This window comes from Podarcis erhardii (assembly GCF_964252035.2).
Source record: "Podarcis erhardii genome assembly, chromosome: 13".
Classification (NCBI taxonomy): Eukaryota; Metazoa; Chordata; class Lepidosauria; order Squamata; family Lacertidae; genus Podarcis; species Podarcis erhardii.
In genome coordinates, this window is record NC_138502.1 from 31,417,084 (window position 1) to 31,444,693 (window position 27,610).

The 27,610-nt window shown below is 44.6% G+C and overlaps 1 protein-coding gene across 1 annotated transcript in view; it reads left to right on the top strand.

The window, feature by feature from the left end:
• Positions 1 to 568: 568 nt before the first annotated feature.
• The window catches only part of TBX21 (T-box transcription factor 21), a 58,557-nt gene continuing 31,515 nt past the window's right edge, over positions 569 to 27,610 (top strand). The window contains exon 1 of the mRNA XM_081837897.1: positions 569 to 1,846. Within this exon, the coding sequence (XP_081694023.1) occupies positions 1,224 to 1,846 (623 nt within the window). The 5' untranslated portion in view covers positions 569 to 1,223. The remainder of the gene's footprint in view (positions 1,847 to 27,610) is intronic.

Below are 27,610 nucleotides of genomic sequence, written 5' to 3' on the forward strand. Positions count from 1 at the left end.
TGGTCTTGCACACCTGATCCCTGCATATGGAACAAGAACTGTTCACACAGACTGCTCTCTTCACATGGTCAGGAACCCTGGTTTTTCAGGGTTCACACTCAGGTGGAGGCAGCTCCCTTTGAACAAAGATATATACTGTATGTGGTGACCCTTTAAAAAAAAATCTTATAATCAACCTGCAGATTTGATTGTGCATGCTCAACCTCTGAAGTGGGAACTAGGAGTTTATACAATATCTGAACCTGAAAACAGAATATAAGTATTGCCCTGACACCACAGAGTTTTACTCAGGCAGTTGGTTTTAATTCATTTTTTAAATATAATTTTTATTGAGTTTCAGAAGAAACACCCCCCCAAAAAAAACAAACCCCAGAATAGTTACTTATATTCGAATGCAGGAATATTCTGTCCAAAATAACACCAACCATATATAAATTTATTTATTATTCTGGGATATAACTAGGCAAAAAAACAAAGCAAGAATACAGAACTGGCATGTTGGAATTAATAATAATAATAATAATGAGATCACTTTGGGAGAACCTGTCTTCTTAATTCATTGGAGCGAAGCTTGCAGCATTGAAGGGGAAGGAGCAGCGGAGGTGGGCGTGTCTTGGAAACTCCGCTCAGCCAATGGAAGCGCAGCCGACACGAGAGCTCGAACGCTGTTCTTTTAATAGGAGGCAGGTCGAGAGAGCAGTTTTCGGAGGCGGCGAGGATGGGCTGGGCAGAGTAGCAAAGAAGAGAATAAAGTAGAGGGGGGGGGGAAATAACCCCCCTCTTGAGATCCTTAGGAAAGAAAAAGTAGAGAAGAAACCCGGAGTTAAGCAGCTGTGATCTTGACCCATCAGCTGCCGCATCCGGATCTTGCGAATATATAAACAACAACCCAAACTTCTGGCGATGTTTTGCGATGCAGGAGAAAGCACGGCTGCTAAAGAAGGATGAGGAGTGAAATTGAGCAGCCTCGTTCTGCCAAGTAAGGAAACGGACCAAATTGCTGTTGATAAAACGGACTAGGCTGGTCTCTGGTAGGGGACACCACTGGGTGTCCCCTTTCCCAGCCACGATGAGCCTTTGAGGGTTTCAAGCCAACCCTCGGGACTTTCCCCCCCTTCCCTACTTACCTACCTTCCTCCTCCTCCTCAGCCCTCCTCCTCCTTTTTTCCTCTGCTGCCAACTCCCTCCCGCTCCCCACCCCCCACCCCGCCAGCCTTTCTTCAATGGGCGCTTTGGATTCCCTCGCCGGAGGAAGCGCCAACCCGACCGCCGCTGCCCTCACCATGCTGAACGGGGCAGAGAGCCAAAGTTTCGCCAAGGAGCCGCCAGACCTCCAGGGAGCGGCGACCAAAGACCCCGCCGAGCTGAAGATCGGCGTTCCCCAGGAGCGCTTCTACTACCCGGAGCCCCACATGCAAGAAGGCGGCTGCAACTTAGGGCTGACCTACGGCGCACAGATGGTGCAGGGAGGAGGAGGCGGCTTTGGGGTGAGCAGCCCGGCCCCATCGGGCAGGTTTCTAGGGCCGGCCGTGAACAACTGCTCCTCTTACAGACCTCCGCCTCCTCCCCCGGTTCCTGCTCCTTCTTCGGCTGCCCCTGCGGGGAATCCCGGCTTCTCGGTGTCCGCGGCCGAGATCTACCCAAGCGCCGGGGACCTGTATCCCAGCGCGCCCGGGGGAGAAGGCTGCTACTCGGCCGCCGTCCAGCACATGTTCCCGCGCGGGCCTCTCTACCAAGTGCCGGGCTACCAGGTCTCCGGGAAGATCCAGGTCGTGCTCAACAACTATCCTCTCTGGGCCAAGTTCCACAAGCACCAGACGGAAATGATCATCACGAAACAGGGCAGGTGAGCAGCAACGCGCGATCGGCCCGGAGGGCGCACGAGGGGGCGCGGGGTGGGCTGGCCGGCGGGAAGTGGGAGGCAGGGATTTCAGTGGAGAGAAAGAGAGAAGGAATGTGCGGATCTGGGGGATCGAAGCGGGATCCCAAAGGAAGGAGAGGTGGGAAGCACCGAGGGATCCCGCTGCGCGCCAAGAACTTCTGGAGCGCGCCGGGAAGAAGATCTTGGGGAGGTTGGCAAGGGTGGGCTCGGCAGGGAATATTCTCGGGGCAGGCGCGCAATAGGGGCAAATATGTCCGCTGGGAGACCGACTGTTGGCTTTTGGACTGCGCCGCGGAGGACATAAACAACCCTAAAGTCTTGCCAGGGAGGGAGAAGCGCCTAAGGGCGCGCGGCTGAAGGAGTTACGCTCGAGGAACGACTAGCAGCGCGCATTGATTTGCTTTTATTTCTTACCTTTATACTCCAGCCGCATAAGAAGAGTTCCTTGGGTGGCTCACAAAAGCGCGCGCGCACGCGAAACTACAGTATAAAGCAGCAATGGAATAAATTAATCGAAACCCCCAAACCGATTAAAACGCAGTTCACCTGTTCCTTAAATTTGCCAGGTTCCCCAAGCATCAGAGCTACAATCCCCAGCACCCTTAATGAACTACAGTTCCCAGGATTCTTTGTGTGTGTGTGGGGGGTGTACCTTAAAAGTATAAAGACCCGCTGACGGAATGCCTTATTCCTAACGTGCGAATGGGAAACCCGTGTTTCTTAGTGGTGTGAGGGGAAGCCCCCGGCCCTCGGCCTTCTCTCCCGCTCACGTTCACATGGCTGCGGGGCAGCATGGAGAATGCGAGTCGTGGGTGTGAAAGCGGTGAAGGGAAAGTGAGCTTCGTCTCTTAATAACTTGGAGCTCGTTGTCCCGCATAGGAGGTAAGAGCAAAAAAACAGAAGGCCAAAAGTGTGGCTGGGCTGCTGGGATTGCATTTGCGTCCAAATTTGTGAAGTAGCAAATGCAGGTCAGTTGTACCTCAGTGCTGTGACTAGTGACAGGGCTGGGCTAAGATACTTTGCAAGATGGCAGCACTCCTGGAAACCTACCTGACTGGTAACTGACTCTTTAACACTAGTGATGATGGGACAGTGTTCTCCTTGTGCCTGAAGAAAGCAGGCTACGTGCTATATTACACATTTCATATCTCCAGGCAACTCACTGTGGCTTTCCTCTGCTCTTCAGTATCTACTAACTGAGGCATCCCCCTCCCTCTGCCTAATGGTAGAGCCAGCTTTGACTTTAAACTACTGTACTTAAACTTTGCAATATGTTTGGAGAATATGACTGAGGTACAGCAGTTGTTGGCATAGTGTTTTTAAATTATTTTTAAATGGTGTAAAAGGGACCTGAAAAAGGAAGAGTAGGTTCTAGTTCAATGAAAATTTAGTTCTCTGCTGAATCTAGTTCTCCTTTCATGTTTTAGGCCTTTAAACAACAACACACAAGCAAAAGTTTGTAGATATTTCCCCATCAGTACCAACAAAACCTCCCCTCTAAAAAATGAATGCAAAAGCTTCATCACTTGGAATATACATTCAGCGTTGAGCTTGTTTCTTTGTTTTAAATGACTTTCTTGTGCTTTCTAGTCCTCCAACATCAGGATGCAATTTTTTCTTAGATTAAGTGGTAGGTTAATTCACCAAGGTTTTTAAGGTAGTTGATTCTGATAGATAAGTTAAGTCTGAGTTATGGACTTCTCTCCCTTTTAACAAAAAGTGGAGGCCAATTTCAAGGGTGTGGTTAAGTCTTAAAGGTACATTTGTTTATGTATTTATTTGTAAGGCTATTTTGGCTCTGTTATGTTACCATGAGGGGGAATTAACATATTAACAATATAGTAACTTGTTTTTTAATTTTGAGCTACCCTGCGCTTCCTTCAATATTCTTTTTTTTTTTAAAAAAAAATGAGAGCCTGGTAATATGGACATAAATACAATCCGTTTACAACTAACAATGCAATCCTGTGCCTACTCAGAAGTAAGTCCTCACGAGATTCAGTTAGATGTGCATAGGATTGTACACAACACTTACCTGACAGTAAGTTCCATTTAACTCTGTGAGGCTTATGTCTGAGTATACATGTACAGACTCACTCTGTAAATGAGCTATAAGGCAGGTGATTAATCGATTGAAAATTCTTTAATGGGTTGACTGCTCTATTTTGATAGGGTTCTCGAAATAGGTTTCTAGTTCCGCTTATGAAAACATGCTAGGCCAGAGATGCTAGTGCCTGTCTTTTTAGAGGCAACGTAATTTTCCATGCAACGTGCACGCTAACAAATTTTACTCCTGAAACTGATACGCTTATGAATGACCAAGCCCCTTTAAAAGTGTTGTCAGGTCAGGATGGCATCCCTTTTCCACTGAGGTCAGGCACAGCATTGTAAATACAGAGGCCTATATATACAGTGGTACCTCGGGTTACAGACACTTCCAGAAATAGTACCTCGGGTTAAGAACTTTGCTTCAGGATGAGAACAGAAATCTCATGGCAGCGGGAGGCCCCATTAGCTAAAGTGGTACCTCAGGTTAAGAACAGACCTCCAGAACGAATTACGTTCTTAACCCGAGGTACCACTGTACATATTACATACAAAATGTAAAGAAAAAATGTAACGTTAGAATGTTGAATGTCTGTTTTCTACAGCTTGGAAGGAAAGCTTTTGTTCTGAAAGTGAAAACTTGACTACAGTTTGACAGAGGCATGACGTGGACCCATCTGGACTATAGTCTGCCAGTTACCCATCCACGGCCTAATCTGAAGAGAAGGAAAAAAGAGACTAGGTTGCTCACTGCTGTGTGCAATTTGTTCAAGTTACTTATTCATTTATTTTTATTTCTCATGATTTATATACCATTTAATGGTAATAAAACCTCAAAATGGTTTAAGAAAAGAACAAAACACTTAAAATTGTAAGTCTAAAGCCATTAAAAACACCTATTTAAAATATTTTTAAAAATATAAAACTAAAAAATCAGATTGAAACACATGTCTAGATAGGCTTGCCTGCCTGAACAAAAATGCTTTCAGCGGGCACCAAAAACAGTACATTGAAGGTGCTTTCCTGATGTCAATGCACAGGGAGTTCCAAAGATTAATTTCTTGCAAATGCAGAACTAGTATTATTTGGCACCTGTAACAGTGCCAGTTCCACAGATTGAAGTGATTAAGTAGGCATATATGAGGTAAAGCAACCTTGCAAGTAAACTGATCCCAAGGTGTTCTTTCTGAGCAGTGGGGGACTTTGGGTTTTCAAAATTATACAGTGCAAAAATTGTGCACCAACTAACCAACCTGCCACCTCTAAGTCACTGTTGTGGCGCCCTCTTGGCTCTGCGCCCAGTGCAGGTGAACCGGTGGCGCTCCCTTAAATCTGCCTCTGTTGTGAGGTTTATAACCTGCCCTTCATCCAAAGAGCTCAGTGTATCTTATGTGGCATGCAGATATTTCAAGCAAGCATGAAAAGACAGAGAGGGTTGGTATGTGAGTGGGCAGAGTTGGCCCAGGTCTATAAGTCATCAAATCCTAGTTTGCATCTTTCAGACTTCTGTTTTCCTCACTTGGCATGAAAAATATAACGACTCTTATGGTGTTTGTGGGCACTGATTTATCCATGCAAGAGAGCCCTTTTAAAACCTGGATAAATGTGTGCTACTAGCCAATATGGATCTTAAGAGAGCCCCATCCCCATTTCAGAGCTAGGAAATGCAAAGGGCAAACTGAATGTCATGTGTGAATACACCATCTGGCTTTGCAAGATGCATACAGAACAGTGGTAAAAATTTAGCTCTCATGAGCCTCTCTGATGGTACAAAGAAGGAGATACAGATATTGTTAATAAAGGAAATTAGTGTGTTTGTGACAATTTTCTCTGTGCTCACTCAGTTACACACAGAGAGAGGGCAGGGGAGAAATTAACTTGATTTGTTCTAGAGTTCAAACTTTGCATCTGTTTTCAACAGGGATGGCTAAATCTGTCAATTTTGATTTCTCTGCATTTCTCATTTCCCCAGTCTTAATTTCAGTTTAGTTTCTGCAACAGTTTGCGACTTATTTTCTTTTTTTAAGTGAGGTGTATTTTCATGCACATTTCTGTGCCTTCTTTCCCCTAAAGTTCACATTTTTTAAAAAAAATATTTTGATCAGAAAAAAAGATTTGGAGAAGCAAGCTCTATGAAGGATCGTTGCTTTTCTGTTTGCAAACTGGTTCAGAAAGGGTGTGTTAGGCAGGTTCACGTGGAAATGGGAAACCAAACTAATTTGTCTCCTCGACCTTGGTTTTCAATGTCTTAATCTATGGATGTAAAAAGGCAAGAATAAGGTGCCTTTTTAGAGCTCGCTTCTATCCATGCTGATTAACTACAGAGGTCACACATTTCAAGGTTTGGAGTGAAGGGCTTCTCAGTGTTGATGTGCCCTTTTCCTAGAAATTAAGCAGAAAAACACACACACACACACACACACACTCCAAAAAAAACAAAAAACAAAACACACACTCTTATAATCTCTCACCTTTCCTCATTTCTCCCCCAGGCTGTTCACTGTCAGGTCTGCGAATCCTCTGTATTAACCACCATTGTGGCTCCACAACTTCCTCCCCCCCCCACCTCCTTTTATTTTCCACTTTCCTCTTTTCAGTATATCTGTGGATATGCTGGTAAGGTGATTAGGCATTTTCAACCAAGCTGGAAATCCCCAGGCACCAGCTCTGTAGTGGAGGGAGGGGGGCAGCGCCATACAAACATAATCGCCAGAGTTTCCCCCTGTTGCAACCTGGCCGGGGGTGGGGGGGGCGGTTTGCAGGCAGGGTGTGTATGCAGAGAAGAGCTGTGCTTTCCACCCTTCCACTGAGCTGTCCACAGACACCCTCTCACACCCCTGTTTGTGGAAGGGATTGCTTTGGGGGGGGGGATTAGGAAAAAAAAGAATTGAAAGGCTGCGAAGGTTCATAGATAGGCAAGGTCCCCAGGCAGTAGATGATATGGGTCACAGCCACAGAGGCTGCGGCAGACACCAAAATCCTTTCCTCCTCTTCCAGCCTACTGAAGTCGGGCCTTTTAAAGCCACACTCTGTGCAGTAGGATCACATGGAACCTGAGTTCGGTTGAGCAAAGGGCTAACAAGATTCAAATTTTGAGCTGTGGGGCTGACTCACACTTCACATTTTGTACTGGGACGGTGCAAACGGCATTCACAAACGCACAAAGATCGAAGGGCCGGAAAACGTAAAAGTCGAAACGTGTCCCTTTAAAAATAATCAGAAATGCAGGCACTCTCCTTTTTGATCTGTTGCTTCCAAAGGTTTTTCAGTAACATGCCCCCCCTCCAAATAATTCACAGGTGTGTGTCCTTGGCGAAAGGTGCATGCTCGTCTTCTGTATCCACCCAAGTGCAAAATGTAAAAACTTTTAAAAAATTATTCATTGTGGTTGTTTCGATAAATATATTGTGCTTTACATACATGTATTTTTAATCTTTGTTGGAAGCTGCCCAGAGTGGCTGGGGAAACCCAGCCAGATGGGTGGGGTACAAATAAAAAAATATTATTATTAATTATTACTATTATTATTATTATTATTATTATTATTATTATTATTATTATTACTATATACAGCAAAAATAGGCAGGTCCCTGGTTCCAGCGAACTTGCAGTCATAGGCCTATTGTCACTGAGGTGGTAAATCCGGGACAGTATAGAACAAGGTTTCCCAAACTTGGGTCTCCAGCTGTTTTTTTGGACTACAACTCCCATCATCCCTAGCTAGCAGGACCAGTGGTCAGGGATGATGGGAACTGTAGTCCAAAAACAACTGGAGAACCAAGTTTGGGAAACCCTGGTATAGAATCATAGAATGATAGAATTGTAAGTGACGCATTTTCAGGCTCCGGGTGGAGAGCTCACACGACAAACGCACATATAATGCCAAAATTACCTGCATATAGAAATCTAGCATATTTGGGAGAAGGTATGACTAGAACTCTTCTCCCTGATAGGCTACATTTGTATGTAAAGTGAACGTTTTGAGGTCAGACCTCACATTTGAAGTCTGAAGTGGTCTAGTCCAGACGCAGGTTTACTTTTTCATTGAGGGCAAAGAGAGACGTGATGTGGGACATCTGTGACTGAGGCCAAATTCACACCATACGATTTAAACACTGTGGTACCACTTTAAAGAGGCATGGCTTTCCCCCCAAATAATTATGGAAGCTATAGTTTGTTAATGGTGCTGAGAGTTGTTAGGAGACACCCCCTCCCCCAATTCCTCTCACAGAGCTCCAGTTCCCAGAATTCCCTGGGAAGACCTATTGATAAAACCACTATTGATAGTTAAACCACGTTGACACTTGAGATGCATATTTTAATCCCACCTAATTTCTATGACGGTAATTTGTTTTAAACTATTTTTCATACTGTGTTTTAATTGTTGTAGTCCACCCTGGGACGTTAGAATGAAGGGCAGATTATTATTATTATTATTATTATTATTATTAATAATAATAATAATAATAATAATTAATAACTTCCACTCCTGAATAGTTTTGTGAGTATTACCCCCGAGAGTTGATCCAACCCCATTTTTGTCTGCTCTTTTATTGCATAGTATTTTAGGTTTATAAAATGTATTTTAAAATAGTTATGATTCTAGTTGGCCCTGATATCCCATTGTAATGAAGTAGGGGGTTATAAATATTTTTTTATCAAATGTACAAACCTTCTTGGAGTCTAATCTCTCCACGATGGACAGAAAGTTTTGGCAGGTACGGCCCATAACATTTTGCTGCCGTAGAAGGGGCTGCCACTGAAAGCCTCCCTGCCCAGTCAAGGTGCAGAGAAGTATCCCCAAGGCCAGTCGATATATTTTGGCACCTGAGGCAGGAAATCACAGAATTACCTCCCCGCCTCCCCGCCAGTAAAAATAGAATAATAAAAAATTGAGTAACTAACAGTTTGCTGGCCTTTCATGACACAGAACATCTGTTGCTTCGGATGCCTGTCTCATTCTGTCTAATGGTAGGCGCTGGGCTTGAGAAGTGTGAAGATGGAGAAAGAAAGAAAGAGAAAGAAAGAAAGAAAGTTAAGCACTCCCTCTTTCACCTAATAATTTGGTGAAAATAATTTGGGCTATGTGCGACATTTAAATCACCATCGTATTATTGTCTGTTTGCTTGTTTACGTTTCTTAGCTGCCTTTCTCAAAACTATAGGCATGAGGCCAGTTACAAATAATCATTTTAACAAGTTTTTTGATATAGAGGGCAGCTGATCTTCTGTATTTGTTGAAGGCAGACCCTCCCAGTGTCCCTATTTTCTAGGGACAGTCCCGGATTTACAGAAGCTGTCCCGGTTTCTGGTTTGATCCCCAAATATCCTGCTTTTCCTTAGCACGTCCCTATTTTCATCAGAGAACTATTGGATGGTATAGTAGGATGTTTTCTGTGGGGAAATGCAGGAGATTATGGAGTTATGCTACCCCTAAGCCTAAGGGGATAAATAAGTATACAACCTTTAGAAGACATATGGAGGAAACCCTGTATAGGGAAGTTTTAAAATGTTTTATTATATTTTTATATATGTTGGAAGCCGTGCAGAGTGGCTGGGGGCAACCCGGTCAGATGGGCGGGGGATAAATAATAAATTTTATTATTATTGAAGAGGATGTCCCTTTTTTCATCAGAGAAATGTTGGAAGGTATATATTCACCTCTACTCAGATGTAAGTCTCTCTTAGTTCACCGGGCCTTACGCCCATGAAAGCATGTATAGAATTGCAGTCTTAACCTTGGTTGCCCATTAGCTCTGCCAGCTTCTCTGTTTCTGCAGAAAATTCAAAATGCAGCCTTTCAAATTGATTAAGCAGTTTTTAAAAATACTTAATTTTTCGAAGAGTGCGCATGTGCAGTACAGTAATAACCGTTCTGAAACTTTATGGTTTCTTGATTTATGGTTTCCTCAAGCTAATATTATGGGGAAGGAAAGGAAATTTTAAGAAATGAAACGGGCTGGTAAATGACACCAATTCCATTGTTAAACATTGCTGAGTTATTTCCATTAATGAGTGCCTTCCATGACATCACGCCACATCCCTTCTCAAATGACTTGAGTGTCTCCCTCTCTCATATCAGAACTGGCACACCGTTAGAACGATTGCCACATAATCCTTGTTCCGCATTTGTAGGAAATGAATCTTTTACTGTGGCAGCACCTGCACTTTGGAACTCCCTGCTGATTGAGATCAGACAGACACCTTCACTGTACAGTGGTACCTCGGGTTACATACGCTTCAGGTTACATACGCTTCAGGTTACACACTCCGCTAACCCAGAAATAATGCTTCAGATTAAGAACTTTGCTTCAGGATGAGAACAGAAATTGTGTTCCGGCAGTGCGGCGGCAGCAGGAGGCCCCATTAGCTAAAGTGGTGCTTCAGGTTAAGAACAGTTTCAGGTTAAGAACAGACCTCCGGAACGAATTAAGTACTTAACCCGAGGTACCACTGTACTCTTTTCGGCCCCTGCTAGAACCATTTTTGTATAGACAATCCTATCCAGATCTGTAGTATGTTGGCCTGTGGTTTTTTTAAAAATAATAAATTATCATTATTTATACCCCGCCCATCTGGCTGGGTTTCCCTAGCAACTCTGGGCGGTTCCAACAGAATATTAAAAACGTGATAAAACATCTTTTGCTGGGCACATACAAAGAACTGAACTTGCATGACCTCCTGCTCCAGAATCTTGGGTCTCTTTGAAACAAAGCCATTTGCTTAATCACAAACTCATGACACCCACAAACTCATAACATTTCACTTCCTTGCAGCCTAAGGAAAGCTGTTTATTGGCAGAACACACTGGGCAGAAATGGGGATGAGGAGGTCTAAGGGTGAAGTCTTGCCATCATAACACTGGACAGATTACTACAGGGTGTTGAGAGGGGTTATTTTTAACTATTAAGTGAGAAACAGCAGCCATAGTCTAGGCCAGAAGTGTTTTCCTTTGGTAACCCCACCATATTGAAAAGCGTGTGTGTTTGTGTGGCGATTCCTGTCCTTTCCAGAAAATCACTGAGCTGCATGAAAAGGGGTCTTGAACTTTTAAAAAATAAATTAAATAAAACCGCTTAACCCACTAAAATATATTTTTAAAAATGAATATTAAGGGGAGCCATGCCCATTGTTAAGCAGGGTAGCTAAAGTCATGGTGTCATGTCCTCCATTGTGACCCGCCCCCCGGCTGAGTGACTTGGCTGAGGACTTTGGGAAGAGCAACTATTTGAGGATAGTTAGTCTGAGGAGCTAGAGTTAGTTTGTGAGAAAGCCAAGATGTTTTCTGGCGCAATGAAGAGACTTTCTTCATCTAAAGTGTAAGTCGGATTTTTAATTCTTTCTTCATTCTGCTTCTTTTGCTATCCCTCAAAATTTAGAAACATAGGGAACCATATTATGGTTAGATTAATTTTTAAAGATTGTCCTCAGGGCCACCTTAGAGGCTTTGAGAGAAATAAATGGCTTGCCTTCTCCCTTGTGGGCATCATCACAAGAAGGGAATCTCCCAGTTTGAGAGGGTCTTTTGAGAAGATACCCTCAGTGTTGGCCTGTGTTTTTACCCGCTTTTTAGCCTGCCATTGATTTGAAGTATTTTTGAATGTTTAAAATAATTGTTTTTGCTTATAATTTCATTGCTTTGTTCTTTTTGTCACTGGCTTTGGGGATTTCTTCCCCCCCCCTACAGTATATAAATTTTACGAAATCAATATATCTTTCCCCATTGCCAGCATGGCAGAAAGCAAGACGTGATTAGGTGGGAGCAAATCACCAAGCCAATGCCTTTTTTGCTGCTAGCAGTGATGGCCAACTCTGCCCTCCACCTGTTTTGGGACTACAGTTCCTATCATCCCTGACCACTGGTCCTGTTAGCTAGGGATGATGGGAGTTGTAGTCCAAAAAAACAGATGACGGGGCAAGTTTGGCCATCACTGTGCTAAGGTGAACAAGACGCTGCAATTCTTGATTCCCCATACTGGGCAAGCAGCTGGCTTTTACTTCCAACACTGTTTATCCGACAGCACCATCCCTTGTATCTGAGCCTAGGACTTGCCGATCAGAAGGTTGGCGGTTCGAATCCCCGCGACGGGGTGAGCTCCCGTTGCTCGGTCCCTGCTCCTGCCAACCTAGCAGTTCGAAAGCATATCAAAGTGCAAGTAGATAAATAGGTACCGCTCCGGCGGGAAGGTAAACAGTGTTTCCGTGCGCTGCTCTGGTTTCGCCAGAAGCAGCTTAGTCATGCTGGCCACATGACCCAGAAGCTGTACGCCGGCTCCCTCAGCCAATAAAGTTAGATGAGCGCTGCAACCCCAGAGTCGGCCACGACTGGACCTAATGGTCAGGGGTCCCTTTACCTTTACCTTACCATTGTATTGGGAACAGGATGCAGGGCTAAAATGAGTTTCTTGTGTGACCCAGCAAGGCAGTTCTGATCTGGTTCTTGGTTCTAGTTCTTTGGCTTTCTTTCTTACACATGCACACACCCTCTCTTTTAACCAGGAACACTTTGAATAACAGAACAACGGAGGACGAAGGGACCTCAAAGGTACAGTTGTACCTCGGAAGTCAAACGCCTTGCAAGTCGGAATGTTTTGGCTCCCGAACGCCGCAGACCCAGAAACGAGTGTTCCGGTTTGCGAAAGTTCTTTGGAACCCGAATGTCCGATGCGGGTTTTTCAGGTTCCGATTGGCTGCAGGAGCTTCCTGCTGCCAATCGGAAGCGACACCTTGGGTTTCCAAACGTTTTGGAAGTTGACCGGACTTCTGGAACGGATTCCGTTTGACTTCCAAGCAACGACTATAATCTAGTCTGACATAAATGATTTGTTGTACGCTTCATGGAATCCTATTAAGTGCAAAAAAAATAACAATATTTATGAATGGCAGACGGGGCATATTGGGCAGCTTTTGCCTGTGAAATGCCACCTTTCCCCTTTCTCTTACACACACACACACACACACACACACACTCACACACTTCTTTGTTTCTTTCTCACACGGTTTACAAGGCAGCCTCTTGATCTCTCCCCCTTGCTTGCTTCTTTCTCTTTCTCTCTCATCCTTCCTTGTTCTCCTTTCTCTCAAGCCCCAGACAGAGAGTGTCACTTTGATGCTGTAACCAAGCCGCTCCTAATGTGTTGAAAGTCTAAATGCATTAAAGCCGCTTCATTTCCTGAACACCCTTCAAGGGTTTGCAATCTGGAGAAAAAGAAACCCCGTCCGCCTTGTGCTCCCTGCGCTTCAGCGACACGCCACCACCATAAGGGAAAGGAAGGGGGAAGGAAAGAGATACCAACACAAGAGAATAATTCTATTCTGAAACTGCGCTGACATAAAATGGTCCGCAGCCAGTTCCGAAGCAAAACTTCCACGTGCGCCGCTCCAAACCTCCCCTCTATTTCTTGGGATCCCAGTGGGAGATCAGGGTTCGAATCCGCACTCAGACATCAAGTTCGCTTGGTGGCCTTGGGCCTAGTCAGTCTCTCAGCCTGTCCCACCTTGCAGGGTTTCAGTGAGGATAAAATGGGGGAGGAGAAAGGTGCATGCCGTCCTGAGTTCATTGAAGGAAAGGTGGGATAGAAACATTAAAATAAGGCATTAAAATAAAGCAATGGATTGGCTGTTGAGGAGGGAACCTTCAGTTCCAAGAAGGAAGAACTGTGTTGTATCTGGGAAGAGCCATGCAGTATTCATAAGCCACTACTTTCCTGGCATAGCTCAGTCAGTAGAGCATGAGACTCTTAATCTCAGGGTCTCTGGGTCATAGGTGCAAGCCCCATGTTGCGCAGAAGATTCTTGCATTGCAGGGGGTTAATTATCATCATCATCATCATCATCATCATCATCATCATCATCATCATAGTAATAAATTTATTATTTATACCCTGCCCATCTAGCTGGGTTTCCCCAGCGACTATGGGCGGCTCCCAATACAGTGGTGCCTTGCAAGACGAAATTAATTCGTTCCGCAAGTTTTTTCTTCTTGCGAGTTTTTCGTCTTGCGAAGCATGGTTTCCCATAGGAATGCATTGAAAATCAATTAATGTGTTCCTATGGAGACCGCTTGCCAGGCTGGCGGTGCGGAGAAGGGCTTTTCTCCCCACCGCAAGCCTTCAGGACAGGTACGGGAACAGAGGGGAAGGCCCGCAGCGCTTCTCCTCTGTTCCCGGGGCTTGCGGTGGGAGGAGGGTTTTTCCTTCCCACGCCAACATTCAGAACAGCATTCTGAAAGTTGGCGGTGGGAAGGAAAACCCTCCTCCCACCGCAAGTCTTCAGGACAGCCATCCCAAGGCTGGCGCGGGGAGAAGGTCTCTCCGCCCCACCGCCAGCCTTCAGAGCAGCCATCCCAAGGCTGGCGGCGGGAGGAGGTCTCTCCGCCCCACCGCCAACCTTCGAAGCAGCCTTCCGAAGGCTGCCGGCGGGGCGGAGAGACCTCCTCCCGCCGCCAGCCTTCGGAGCAGCCTTCCGAAGGCTGGCGGTGGGAGGAGGTCTCTCCGCCCCACCGCCAGCCTTCGGAGGAGGTCCGAGGACAGTGGGGAAGACGCGCTGCGCTTCCCCGCTGTCCCGGAGATTTCCCTATGGGCTTTCGTCTTGCGAAGGAAGCCCATAGGGAAATTCGTTTTGCGAAGCGCCTCCAAAACGGAAAACCCTTTCGTCTAGCGGGTTTTCCGTCTTGCGAGGCGTTCGTCTTGCGGGGCACCACTGTACAATATTAAAAGCATGTTAAAACATCAAACATTAGAAACTTCCTTAAACAGGGCTGCCTTCAGTTGTTTTCTAAAAGTTAGGTAGTTGTTTATTTCCGTGACGTATGATGGGAGGGCATTCCACAGGGCAGGCACCACTACCGAGAAGGCCTGGGTTGAACTAGATGACCCTCGTGATCCCCTCCAACTCTGATTCTAAATTCTGATTCTAAATGTGGTTTCCTCCCTCACAGAGCCACAATTCCCATCACCCTTAACATACTACACTTCCCAGGATTCTTTGAGGGAAGTCCTAAGTTTTAATTGCACACTGAATGTGCTTTAAATGTCTGTCCCTCTTAGTTTTTAGTGTCTGATAAGGTGCACGCGGGCGGTGCTGTGGTCTAAACCACAGAGCCTAGGGCTTGCCGACCAGAAGGTCGGTGGTTCGAATCCCCACAACTGGGTGAGCTCCCGTTGTTTGGTCCCAGCACCTGCCCACCTAGCAGTTCAAAAGCATGTCAAAGTTCCAAGTAGATAAATAGGTACCACTCTGGCAGGAAGGTAAACGGCGTTTCCATGCGCTGCTCTGGTTCGCCAGAAGCAGCTTAGTCATGCTGACCACATGACCCGGAAGCTGTCTGCTGACAAATGCCGGCTTCCTCGGCCTATAGAGCAAGATGAGCACACAACCCCAGAGTCGTCCATGATTGGACCTAACGGTCAGGGGTACCTTTATCTATGGTTCACTTTTTTAAAACCTGCTTTTGGTGTCACTCACCAGGTAGGCAAAACATACCTTCCACTGGAATTTCTGTAATCGGCACCTGTATATTTATTGATCAAATTTATTTCAGATTTTTAAGCTTCACCATGTCCAGTGGCTCACATAGGCATTTGCTAAGGGAGGCGGAAATGGACAAAATGATCAGATTGTAAAATGGGATTTCACTGTTCCTAAAGGTGTGTGAAAGGGCTTCCTTGAGCAGCTATGAGCAATTGCTGGGGAGAGCAGTTGAGGAGAAGCGTGACTGCTTCCATACCATATACATTTTTGTATTGGTTTTAGTCTTTGCCATATTATATCATATAACTCTCTGGGTATTTTAGTTCGAAGGTTGTCAAACTGTGTTCTAGACAGTGATGCCATTGGGGGGGGCAGCATTGCGGAGCTGTCTGTGAGACCCATGCCACAGTGTGTGTGTGTGTGTGTGTGTGTGTGTGTGTGTGTGTGTCCCGACCCTGGTGTGCCGCCACCTGGCTGCCATTGTCGTCTCACCTCTCTGAACAGGCAAGCGGTGACAACAGAGAGATGGGACAGCAGCCTAGGCATGCCTAGGCCTCCCCACACCGTGTGTGTGTGTGTGTGTGTGTGTGTGTGTGTGTGTGTGTGACTGCGACTTTGGGCCAAGATGGAAAGGTGAGAAACTGTGGTGAGAAACTGGCACAATGCAATGACAGCATCTCTTGCTCAAGGAGCCGGCAATGGTTTTGCTGAACGCCTGTGCTCCTCCAAATCCTGTTAGGGATTCCTCAAAGGGCTGCGCTTCCCTGAAATATAGCTTGTCTAACCACTACTTCTCTTCTTCAGCGTTGTGTAGGCACAGGGGAATATGGTGGGTGTGTCTTTCTTTGGCCTCAGTTCACACAGGGCAGCAACGGTGGCCAAGGGGCCTGGTGCATGGGAAACAAGAGTGTGTCTTAGAAAATATGCCCCATAATTCTCTTCACAAGAGGTCCAGCGCAGACGTTTGTTTGTTTGTTTAGTTCATAAAATTTATGCACTGCTTGGTTGAAAGAACAAACAAACCTCAAAGTGGTTTACAGAAGATAAAACGGGAAAATTGGGGGGGGGGAGCCTCACAACCACGCTTAAAAACACACAAAAGTTGAAATACTAACACAGATTTTAAAATTTCTTAAGCGTTTGGTTGGACTTGTCTAAACAAGATTATGAGCCAAAAAGAGCACAGTTGAAGGCACCTGCTTTATCTGAATAAGCAGGATATAACAACAACAACTACTACTACTACTACTACTACTGTTATTGTTGTTGTTGTTGTTGTTGTTGTTGTTGTTGTTGTTGTTGTTGTTGTTGTTGTTGCAATTCCCCACCTATCTGTCTGGGTTTCTCCAGCCACTCTGGGCAGCTCCCAACAAAATATTAAAAACATGCTAAAACATCAAACATTAAAAACGGGGCTACCCTAAATTTCCCTAAACAGGGAATCCCACAGTGTAGGCACGGCCACACCAAACGACTGAATTTTTACGAAGGCGGGAACAGGTATCATGCAGCATCTGTCGCAGCACCAGTTCTGCCACGTGGGCACGTGTGGGGTAAGAACTTCCTTGGCAGGATGAGTTGTGGGAAGTTTGAAAACTGATGTCAGAGCCCTGCTGCAGCCTGGTTATCTCGTCCTCACACCCTGACAAGGCCATCTCTCACCAGCTGCCTTCTGGGTAGGATTTCAGGAGAGATGGGGGGGGGGCGGGGAGAGAGAGAGAGAGAGAGACTATCCTCTTCCCCTCTCAGGGTTATCTCCCATCAGCTGCCCTGTGGGAAGGATGCCAATGATCTGTTATATTTTGATATTGTGATTTAATTAATGCGTTTTGATGTTACTTGGAAACTGCCTAGGAAGCACTGATATTCTGAATGAAGAAAGAAAGAAAGAAAGAAAGAGAAAGAAAGAAAGAAAAGCAATAGCTTGCTGTCAATAACAACAACAATTTAATTTAATTTAATTTATTACTTGCCCTTCGCCCTAAGGTTTATGGTAAGGTTTATGGTAAAGGGACCCCTGACCATTAGGTCCAGTCGTGACCAACTCTGGGGTTGCGGCGCTCATCTCGCTTTATTGGCCAAGGGAGCCGGCGTACAGCTTCCAGGTCATGTGGCCAGCATGACTAAGTCGCTTCTGGCGAACCAGAGCAGTGCACGGAAACGCCGTTTACCTTCCCGCCAGAGCGGTACCTATTTATCTTCTTGCACTTTGACGTGCTTTCAAACTGCTAGGTTGGCAGGAGCCGGGACTGAGCAATGGGAACTCACCCCGTCGCGGGCTCTGGTTTCACCCACAGCGCCACCCGCGTCCCCAAGGTTTCAGGGTAAGTTGCAACAATTTAAAACACTACTTTTAAACAACTTACAAAAGTAGTGTGGGTCCTAAAAATATACATCTCAGATGTCAAAGGCCAGGGCAAAAAGGGGGGGGGGGCGGAAGGATTCAGTCCCATCTGGAAAAGGCAGGATATAAACAAACAAACAAAAGTGTATTAATCAATAGACAGTCTACACCTGTGTGTTTTTATAGTTGCATTGGACATTAGGTTCTGGTCAAAGCAGCTATGGAGGCTCATAACTTTATTCTCCTTTTCCATCCCCAACAATTGGAAATTTATTCATGAGTCACTAGTCTATGAAAAATACTAGATGTGACATTTGGTCATTGAAACGTATAAGCTCAAATGACATCCAGTAAAACAAACATGAAACAGCAGCAACAGCCTTAAAATCCAATGAACCCAAACAGTTACTGATATGAAATAAAACAAAACACAAGCTCACTCTCAAAAACTAGCACAGGAACAGATATTGCATGGTGTCCACACAGGACCAGGATTATTCAGGCAGCATATCCTGCCTTTGTATCTTGGCTTCCTCATAAATACAAGACATCAGGTGCAGTTTTAATTGAAAATTCCTTCCTTCCTTTCTCCATTAAGGCTGTCTCCTTTTCTACCAGCTCCTCTTCAGGACAAACTTCCAGACAACAGAGGTGATTAACTTGCAGGACGCAGCACATTGTTCCCTTTTATAACAACAGGATTGGGATCTAGGTCTTATTGGCATTAAAAGACTTATAATCTTTTTGTTGATTTATCCTGAAGTTTTCCCCTAGTATTTGGGTTGCCAGAGACAAAATCAATTGGTCATCTATCTTCTTGTATTTACTGAGAGCTTCTTGTCACTTTCTTGAACCTCATCTGTGAGATCAAAGCTGGAGTGGTTTCTTCTTGACCTTACCTCTGAATCATTAGGAATATCTTCTTCTTTGGCTATCACTGGTAGCCGAGTAAGATTGTCTTCCATAAACACAGTTTTAACAATGAGTCCGTAAGTGACTGTAGAGGCCACACGTCCTTCCACAGTGGGAACATTGGTTTCCGGGCGGGAGTTGATCATGGTGTGGATTTGCCAAGCCTCTTAGCACGTTTCTCCCTTTCGTCCTGAGTTTGAGTGTCTTCAAAGCCCATGACACCTTTGGTAAAGGCTGTTCTCCAACTGGAGCGCTTGCAGGCAAGTGTTTCCCAATTGTTGGTGTTTATACTACATTTTTAAAAAAATTGCCTTGAGACAGTCTTTAAACCTCTTTTATTGACCACCAGCATTATGCGTTCAATTTTTAAATTCGGAATAGAGTATTTGCTTTGGAAGATGATAATCAGACATCCGCACAACATGAGCAGTCCAACAAAGTTGATGAGTCCTGTGAATCGCCATTGGATAAGCTTGGTGTTTGCTTTCCACCCTTTTAGCAATTCAAAAGGTGATTTTCATGTAACAGGGTGGGGAGTAGTTACGTAATGATATCACATCTGCTAGCATACATCTATGCAGGAATTGAGGAATACTTGAAGTGTACTCACAAAACACACACCTGATTTTGGGGAATTAGTTGAAAAGTTGAACTCAACTGGGGATGCCCGGTGCATTCAGTAATAAGGAAAATGTCTCAAAACAGCTTCACCTTGAATCTGAAAAGACTTTTCCACAAAGGATCCGAGCTTGCAAATAAGATTGTAACACATTGCACAACAAAATACATAGGGGGAGAGGTCCTCAGACATCCTGAATGGAATTAATTTGATATGATTCCACAGGTTGAAAGCCCAGCCGAAAGAAACTTCTCTGTTGATAAAAGTATTTTAACAAGGTATTGTTGTTTTTGCTGAAAGGGGAATTCAGCATACTCTGGCTTCTCAGGAAATGCAAAAAGGCTACTTAATTTAATTAAGGTGGGATGAGCTTGCGGGCTGAACCAGGGACTCACAATAGGAGATCAGAAACCATGCTGAAGGTGTTGCTTGCATCAGATGTGGTACTTGTTTCTGGAATTAATCAGGCTGGAGTGTTACCTCCTCCTTGTACCTGGGATGTTCCTCAAGCTTACACCAGTGCTGACTCACACAATAGGGACTTCCTCAGGTGACCACAATGCTTCTCTCACTGCCAAAATTAAAGACAAAGCATGCACACATTCCCTTGGCTTGTCTTAGCTAAACTAAACTTTTTGGTAACTACTAAGCAAACGAGTTTTGAGAATTGCCTCTTTGAGGGTTGTTGTGAAATGGTCAGTTACAAATTCTCATTTAGTAATCTGTTCATTCTTTCCACTAAGCAATTCTCTCTTGGATGGAACAACCTTGTAATTTTTAAAAATTGCTGTAGAAGTATTGTTCTAGTTTAAATGAGGTAAGTTGTCACCCATTGTCAGTCACTAATTCCTTGGGAAGGCCTTCTCTGGTAAAGACTGCAGACAAATCAAATTACGTTACTTATACAGTAGTGGTTTGCCAGAAACATCTGCACATTTAGAATAATAATCCCCCACCATGATGATAAACCTCTTATTTTGCAGGCTGGTCAACATCTAAAGGTTTCCTTAGGTCTAGAGTTAATTTTCCCCATGGGCTGTTAGGATATTCGGTTGGGCTTGTGGCGAATGTTTTCTAGGATTTTTCACAAGTACAGTATAAGCTATACAGTTCCTGATTTACTTCCTCAATTTGTTTGGTCATTCCTGGCCGCCAAAAGCTTTGTGTGATTCATCTATTAGGGAATCTGATACTTAGGTACCTTCCTTAGGCTACATTAATCAACCTTGCTTGCAGAGATGTTGGCAGTACCAAACAATCAGTCCTTTAAAACCAACTTGTTGAGAAGGGACAATTCACATGCTTATGGTGTCTACTGTTGCAAATATTCAGACATCTGATTCTTACATGTACACGGACATCCTTTGGTTATATAAGGTGTGAGTTTAGTAAACACTCAGGGCTGCTTTCTGTTCCAGTGCTGTAAGCATTTCTTAGGTGGAGGAAGCTATTTCTGCATTTACTGACCCTTCATGCTCATCTTCGACTTGGGCTCCTCTGTAGGACAAACTTCTAGACACCTGAACTGATTAACTGGCAGGGTGTTGCACCCATCCTTCTCCCCTGATAGCACCTCCCTCTGATGTCCTTTTATCATTGGGGCTGAGCAGCTGGATGATGCTCAGCCCATGACAAAACTTGGTGTATCTTCCCAGGAAATGGGACTCCAGGGGGAACTCCCAACTGAAGCAATCAGAGGTACAAGGCCTCTGAATACAGTCTCTGAATGACATTTTAAAAGTCATGTAAGCTGGTGGCCATCACATCTCATGGCAATGAAATGCAATGAGCTTAATCCGCTCAGAGTCTAAGGGTAAGACTTTTTCTTTCTAATTCCATTGCCTGGTTGTAGAAAAGTCTGGGCAGAACCGCTGCAGTGATACTGAAGCAAAACTTAACAGTTCCCAGAGTTCTCTGAGGGATGACAGGTGAGGCAAACCAGTTGGTACTGTCATCAATACAGGCAAGGTATCTTGTGCACACAGCACAACACTAATTTCAAAGACATCCAAATGGGTGTTCTAAGTTCATGCAAATGGTATGTGTATAATACGATATACCATACTAGCCTGCATACAGCCTACGGTCTTACAGATATAATATTCTTACATCCTGACTATGGTGGAGGCTTGGCTCATGAGACTAGAGAAAGGCTTTCTTTATTGAATAGAGGCTCAGTTGCCCACTCCTTGTATATATTTTTTTGCATTGCAAAACCCTTTCTTTTTAGGCAGGTATTAGTATTAATTCATTATTAGTATTAATTCATTCATTGCCTTTCCGCCCCCACCTTTTTCTCCATGGTTCTTCCCATCCATGTTTTTCTTGTGTATTTACCATATACCATATTTTTCTGTTTATAAGACGACCCCATGTATATGACTATTTTTTGAACTCTAAATTAAGAAATCAGTATTTTAAACACCCGAGATCACCCAAATTCGTCACCGCTGAGGGAGGCAGGCAGGCAAGGCAGGGTGGGCGGGCGGGCGGGCAGGTGAGCAAGTGATAGCTAGCAAGAGGGAGAGTAAGAAGGGACTGGAGTCAAGCAAGGCATGAAGATGTTGGAAGCGGAACGAGCAGCTGAAGCTCTGGACCGTATTTCCCCATGTATTTGCACTAAAAAAAAAATAAGCAGAAAACATCGTCTTAACACAGAGAAAAATACGGTAAACCCCACAACAACTATTCGAGGTAAATTTAAGCTGAGAGGCTGTGACTGGCCACTCAATGGCTGAGTGGGGGTTTGAATCCTGATCTCTCTGGTCTTATGTCATACATTCTTAACCGCCACACGACACTGTTTGGTTTAACGACTAAGTTTTTATCCAATACCTCTATTTTATCCATTGTACTTGTCTCTGTTTCTCTCAGGGGTGGTTTTACAGTAGCTGCAGGGGGCGCCACAACAAGGCCGAGGAACAGAACGTGAGAGGCCGAGTGGTGCAAAAATCTAGCATTGCACTGCATGCCACTGAAATTTGAGAGCCCTCCACTGTTTCTATAATCCTTGTTGTTGTTAATTGTATTTTATTGTTGGCTTTGGTTGACTTTAGCTGTGCTCAATGGTACCGAAAAGGCGGGATATAAATCTTCATTCCTATATATATATATTTGCTATATATATTTGCCATGGCAAATCAGCTGCAAGCTTCTGGCTCGTGATAGATTTCCAAGCTGCCCCATGAGCACAGAGCAAGTTGCCAGTTGCGGGCTTGCTGCCCTGTTGCCCTCCTCGAAGCATCTCCCTCTCCACCCCACCCTGCCGCCTGCCACTTCTCTGAGACTCAAATTATGTCTCTTCCGCACAAATCTTGGCTGCATCTTTCTCACACCCACGGGGAGTGTTTATATCTGTTAATTTTTTATCCACTGAACCTTCCTTTCTCCAAGGGACTGTTGGTGCACAGTGCCAGTGCTGTGTCCCTGGGGGGAAGCTGTCAACACGCATGTTCTTTAAGTGGCCTCCTTTAAATGTGGACAAAAAAATTTCCCAAACCTTTGGAGGGAAAGATGAGGAACGGGGCTTCTCCATGTGGTTTGAGTCTCCTTCGCTAACAGGGCTGTGCCAGAGGAGGGAGGAACTTTAGTTTTAAAAACAAAGGAAGAGGATACTGGAGCCAACATGATGGAAGCTGTACCACAGGGATGGGGAACTTGTGGTCCCTGCCTCAAGGAGCTTACAAAGCAAATTTCAGAACTGGAGAGGCAGCAGGGGAAGGTGAGGGTAAACAGGAGAAGAATCATCTGTGTTCAGCTCAATTAGGGAGAGGGTGTTTTCACACTGGGTGTTCACTGGAGAGGGACGCGGGTGGCGCTGTGGTCTAAACCACTGAGCCTCTTGGGTTTCCTGATCGGAAAGACGGCGGTTTGAATCCCCGTGACGGGGTGAGCTCCCGTTGCTCTGTCCCAGCTCCTGCCAACCTAGAAGTTCGAAAGCACACTAGTACAAGTAGATAAGTAGGTACCGCTGTGGCAGGAAGGTAAATGGCATTTCCGTGCACTCTGATTTCCATCAAGGTGTTCCGTTGTACCAGAAGCGGTTTAGTCAAAGCTGTCTGGGGACAAATGCCGGCTCCCTCGGCCTGAAAGCAAGATGACCACTGCAACCCTATAGTCACCTTTGACTGAACTTAACTGTCCAGGGATCCTTTCCTTTTTACCTTTTCACTGTAGAGGAGCCACACTTCATCCACAACCTTCAAGTGGGGCATCTACACACTACTGTCAACAAATCATTATCCGCCTGTGTTTCCCCAGGCTCCTTTAATATTTTTGCAGAAGTTCCAAAAATAATTATATGAGAAAGAACAAAACCTAGTGCATTCTCCACCACCTTAGAATCGTTCTTCTGTCTTTTTTAAGGCACAAAGACATAGCATTGACATGTGCAGTGATAAGAGTCTATATGCATCTACACTCTGGCAAAACTTCCTCAGCAACTTTCCTGTCAAAACCCATTTATTAGCATGATTTTGTCCCCCACTGATCTTTTTAAATTTTGCTGTAAAACACCTTTATACACAACACACCTCTCTCTCTTAAAAAGCGTGCACAACAGCACTTAAAACTTCAAAAGCATTTTAGCACAAAGTTCAACATTAAGTTAGGGGGACGGGGAACCATCCCTGCCTATTGTTGGCACCATTTTTGCATTGTGTTTATTTCCCCCATCTGTTAATTAGTGCTAAAACACTTTTTTTATATTGCCATTAAAAATTGTTAAAGAAATTGTGCAGTAGCACCTAGATAAAAAAAGCTTTATAATGCAGATTTAAAAACTGATCTTAAAAAACTGTTTGGGAAACAAAAAAGTTACTTTTAAAAATGGCATATGTAGACATTTTTTCCCTTCTTCCCACAGGCTATCTCAGGTCCATTCCATGTGGACAGAACATAGCAAAATGTACCCACCATATTCTCCAAAGTGTTGAAAGCACCTTTCAGTTCCATTTGTATCTTACAGAGGATGTGCAATAATTGGGGAATTTGATAGCGGATAAAGACTAGAGCAGGCATAGACAACCTTCGGCCCTCCAGATGTTTTGGCTTACAACTCCTGTGATCCCTAGCTAACAGGACCAGTGGTCAAGAATGATGGGAATTGTAGTCCAAAACATCTGGAGGGCCAAAGGTTGCCTATACCTGGACAAGGGCATGTGCCCAAGAAGGCACCAAATGTAATCCATGTTTCAAATGATAAGATGCAGGAGCATCCCAGAAGCAGCTCTGTTGCCCAGGAAGCCTGGTCCCATTCCTGAACCATGACTTGACAATTTGGAGGCAATGTCATTGTGCACATCTGCAGTAGCAATGGCAGGATGATGGTCCATTGTTCAGGGAGCGAACAAATATGCCTAATCTTTTTTTAAAACATCAGCTCTTAGAGCATGAGCCAGCACAGTGTAGTGTTTAGTATGGCAGAGTACGACAGGATTGGGGGGCAGGGCAGGGGACTCGGGACACAGGTTCAAATCCCTACTTGGCCTCACAGAAGGCAGTTAAAAAATAAGAAAGTTACAGCGGTACCTTGGTTCTCAAACGCCTTGGTACTCAAACAACTTGGAACCCAAACTCTGCAAACCCGGAAGTAAGTGTTCCGATTTGCGAACTTTTTCGGAAGCCGAATGTGATCCATTTTGAGTGTTACGCTTCTGATTTGAGTGCCACATATCCTTTTTGAGTGTTACGCTGAGGTCTGCCTGTTTTTGCTATTTGTTTTGCGTTTTTGTTGTTGTTTTTGTGGCTCTTTTTTGTTTTGTTTTTGTGACTGTGTGGAACCCAGTTTAGCTACTGAATGATTGATTGTGTGACTGCAGTACATTGTTTATTGCTTTCATTTTATGGATCAATAGTCTCGTTAGATAGTAAAATTCATATTAAATTGCAGTTTTAGGGATTGTTTTTAAAAGTCTGGAACGGATTAATCTGTTTTGCATTACTTTCTATGTGAAAGTGCGCCTTGGTTTTGGAACGCTTTGGTTTTGGAACGGACTTCCGGAATGGATTAAGTTTGAGAACCAAGGTACCACTGTATTGGTTTTTCTTCAGAAATATTGTCTTTATTTGTATTGAAATGTATGCAGATTGAATCAAATAATTGTTAAACTTATATGAGGCTGTGTTGTGGAGAGGATAGCACTCTGCCCAAGTCTGCTGCTAGCTGTGTGTGTGTGTGTGTGTGTGTGTGTGTGTGTGTGTGTGTACTTGCATATGTAAAATCTCTGGAGGTGCAGGTGGGGAGTTTGAATGAAGTGTTTGAAGAAATGGTTTTACCCCTTTGTTGATAATACAGTGTTTGATTTGTTGCCGCGAGGTTTGTGCCTTCAGTTCTGCCAAACATTTGAGGTTTTTGTGGCATAAAACTCAAGAACAGAAGGTTAGCGTTGAGAGTTAAATTCTAAAACACCACTCTCCCCTCTTTGTTTTATCGTAGACAGGTAGAAAATATTCGCAGGCGGTACGGTTTCAGATTAGGGGGTGTAGGGTTATGAGAAATATTATTTTTGTTTGCATTGCAATGAGAAATTATCTAATTTGCACTTCTCAAACCAACACATGAACACGGCTCGCCTTTGAAAGACACATTACTGTGAATTCTCGATACAATTCTCCAACCAAACAATGTGTACAAAAATGCATGCATTAGGCACAGTGTATCAGCGAAACTTAGGGACGCGGGTGGCGCTGTGGGTTAAACCACAGAGCCTAGGACTTGCCGATCAGAAGGTCGGCGGTTCGAATCCCCACGACGGGGTGAGCTCCCGTTGCTCGGTCCCAGCTCCTGCCAACCTAGCAGTTCAAAAGTTCATCAAGTGCAAGTAGATAAATAGGTACCACTCTGGCGGGAAGGTAAACGGCGTTTCGATTGCTTCTCTGGTTCGTCAGAAGCTGCTTAGTCATGCTGGCCACATGACCTGTACGCCAGCTCCCTTGGCCAATAAAGCGAGATGAGTGCAGCAACCCCAGAGTCGGCCACGACTGGACCTAATGGTCAGGGGTCCCTTTACCTTTTACTGTCAGCGAAACTTAACACATGGATAAATACATTGGGGAAAACGCTTTCCAAAAATGTGTATATTGATCAAAACTGCATATAAAAACAAGTCGCTTAGGAGAAATTTGAACTAGAATGATAAGTGTTCATGAGGATTTTCTTTTTATTAAAAAACCCCCTGCATACTTTTGTGGAAATGTGAATAATTGAATTTAAGATTAGCAAAATGAGAAACGCTGAAATGGACAGATAACTCCATTCTTGGGGGCTTGGGAAGACCCAGCAGTGTCCAAACGCCTGGACATAGGGCCAGACCACATAAAGATGATACAGTTCCATAGTTTCCTTGACTATTTCAGTTTTGTAAAAAGCAGTCTGGGAGTGTTTGCACATACAGCTAAAGAAACTATGTCCCACATTGGGACCAGAGAGAGAGGCTTTCTAGGTGGCTGCCAATCAACTTCAGAAGTATCGAGAGACTCTCCAAAGGCCTCTCTGTGTGTTGTGCTAAGGGAGTTTTATTCAGACAAAGTTTTGCCTCTTTTGAACTTTCTTTCAGCACAAGTACCACCATGAGCAACATTCTGGGGAGTGGGAGATCGCATGCCACCACAGACAGACCACATGGGTGGGACAAGAGCAGACATGGGCAGAAGATTGGATTTGACCCTTCCCATTGTACTCTAGGCCATGTTCACCCCGTCAAACGTCAAAGGTTTCTGCACACATCTCCCTGGGGTCCCTGTGCTGTGCAGCTACAGTAGGTTAGTGAACCTTTGTCTAAGATTTCCCACAATGCCCCAGAATGATGCTATGTCAGGGAGATTGTGGGGAATTTGAAATACAGGCTCACAGCCACCTTCTGTTGCTGCTAGGTAACATGACAAGGGCCCCACCAACATCGGAAGGAACCCACCAGAGAGTATGCCTAGGACCTCCTCACACCTTGAAGCTTTTCGGCACATTCCTGTTGGCTATTGGCGCATCTCTCCATCCTTCATTCAGGAAAGTAAGAGACACGATTGCAGTTCAAAGTTGTTCCAACCAGGCAAAAGCACTCGAGGGAGGTCACAGAGCAGGGACAATGAAAGATCTGGCCTGAGGGCCCAGGCTGAGAGGTCCAGAAGGCCACATTTAGCACCCAGGCCTGATGTTCTTGTGCCTATAGATTAATAACTAAGCCTTAGCTTAGGATTTGTGGGGTGGGGGCTGTCTAAATCAATGGATGCATTTTTAATAAAAGATTCCCCCCCCCCCAACGATGAAATATTGTGATTTTCAGATTTAACCAATGGAACAGCTAGCAACATGCATCAAAAGTGGGACAAGTGGGCATATA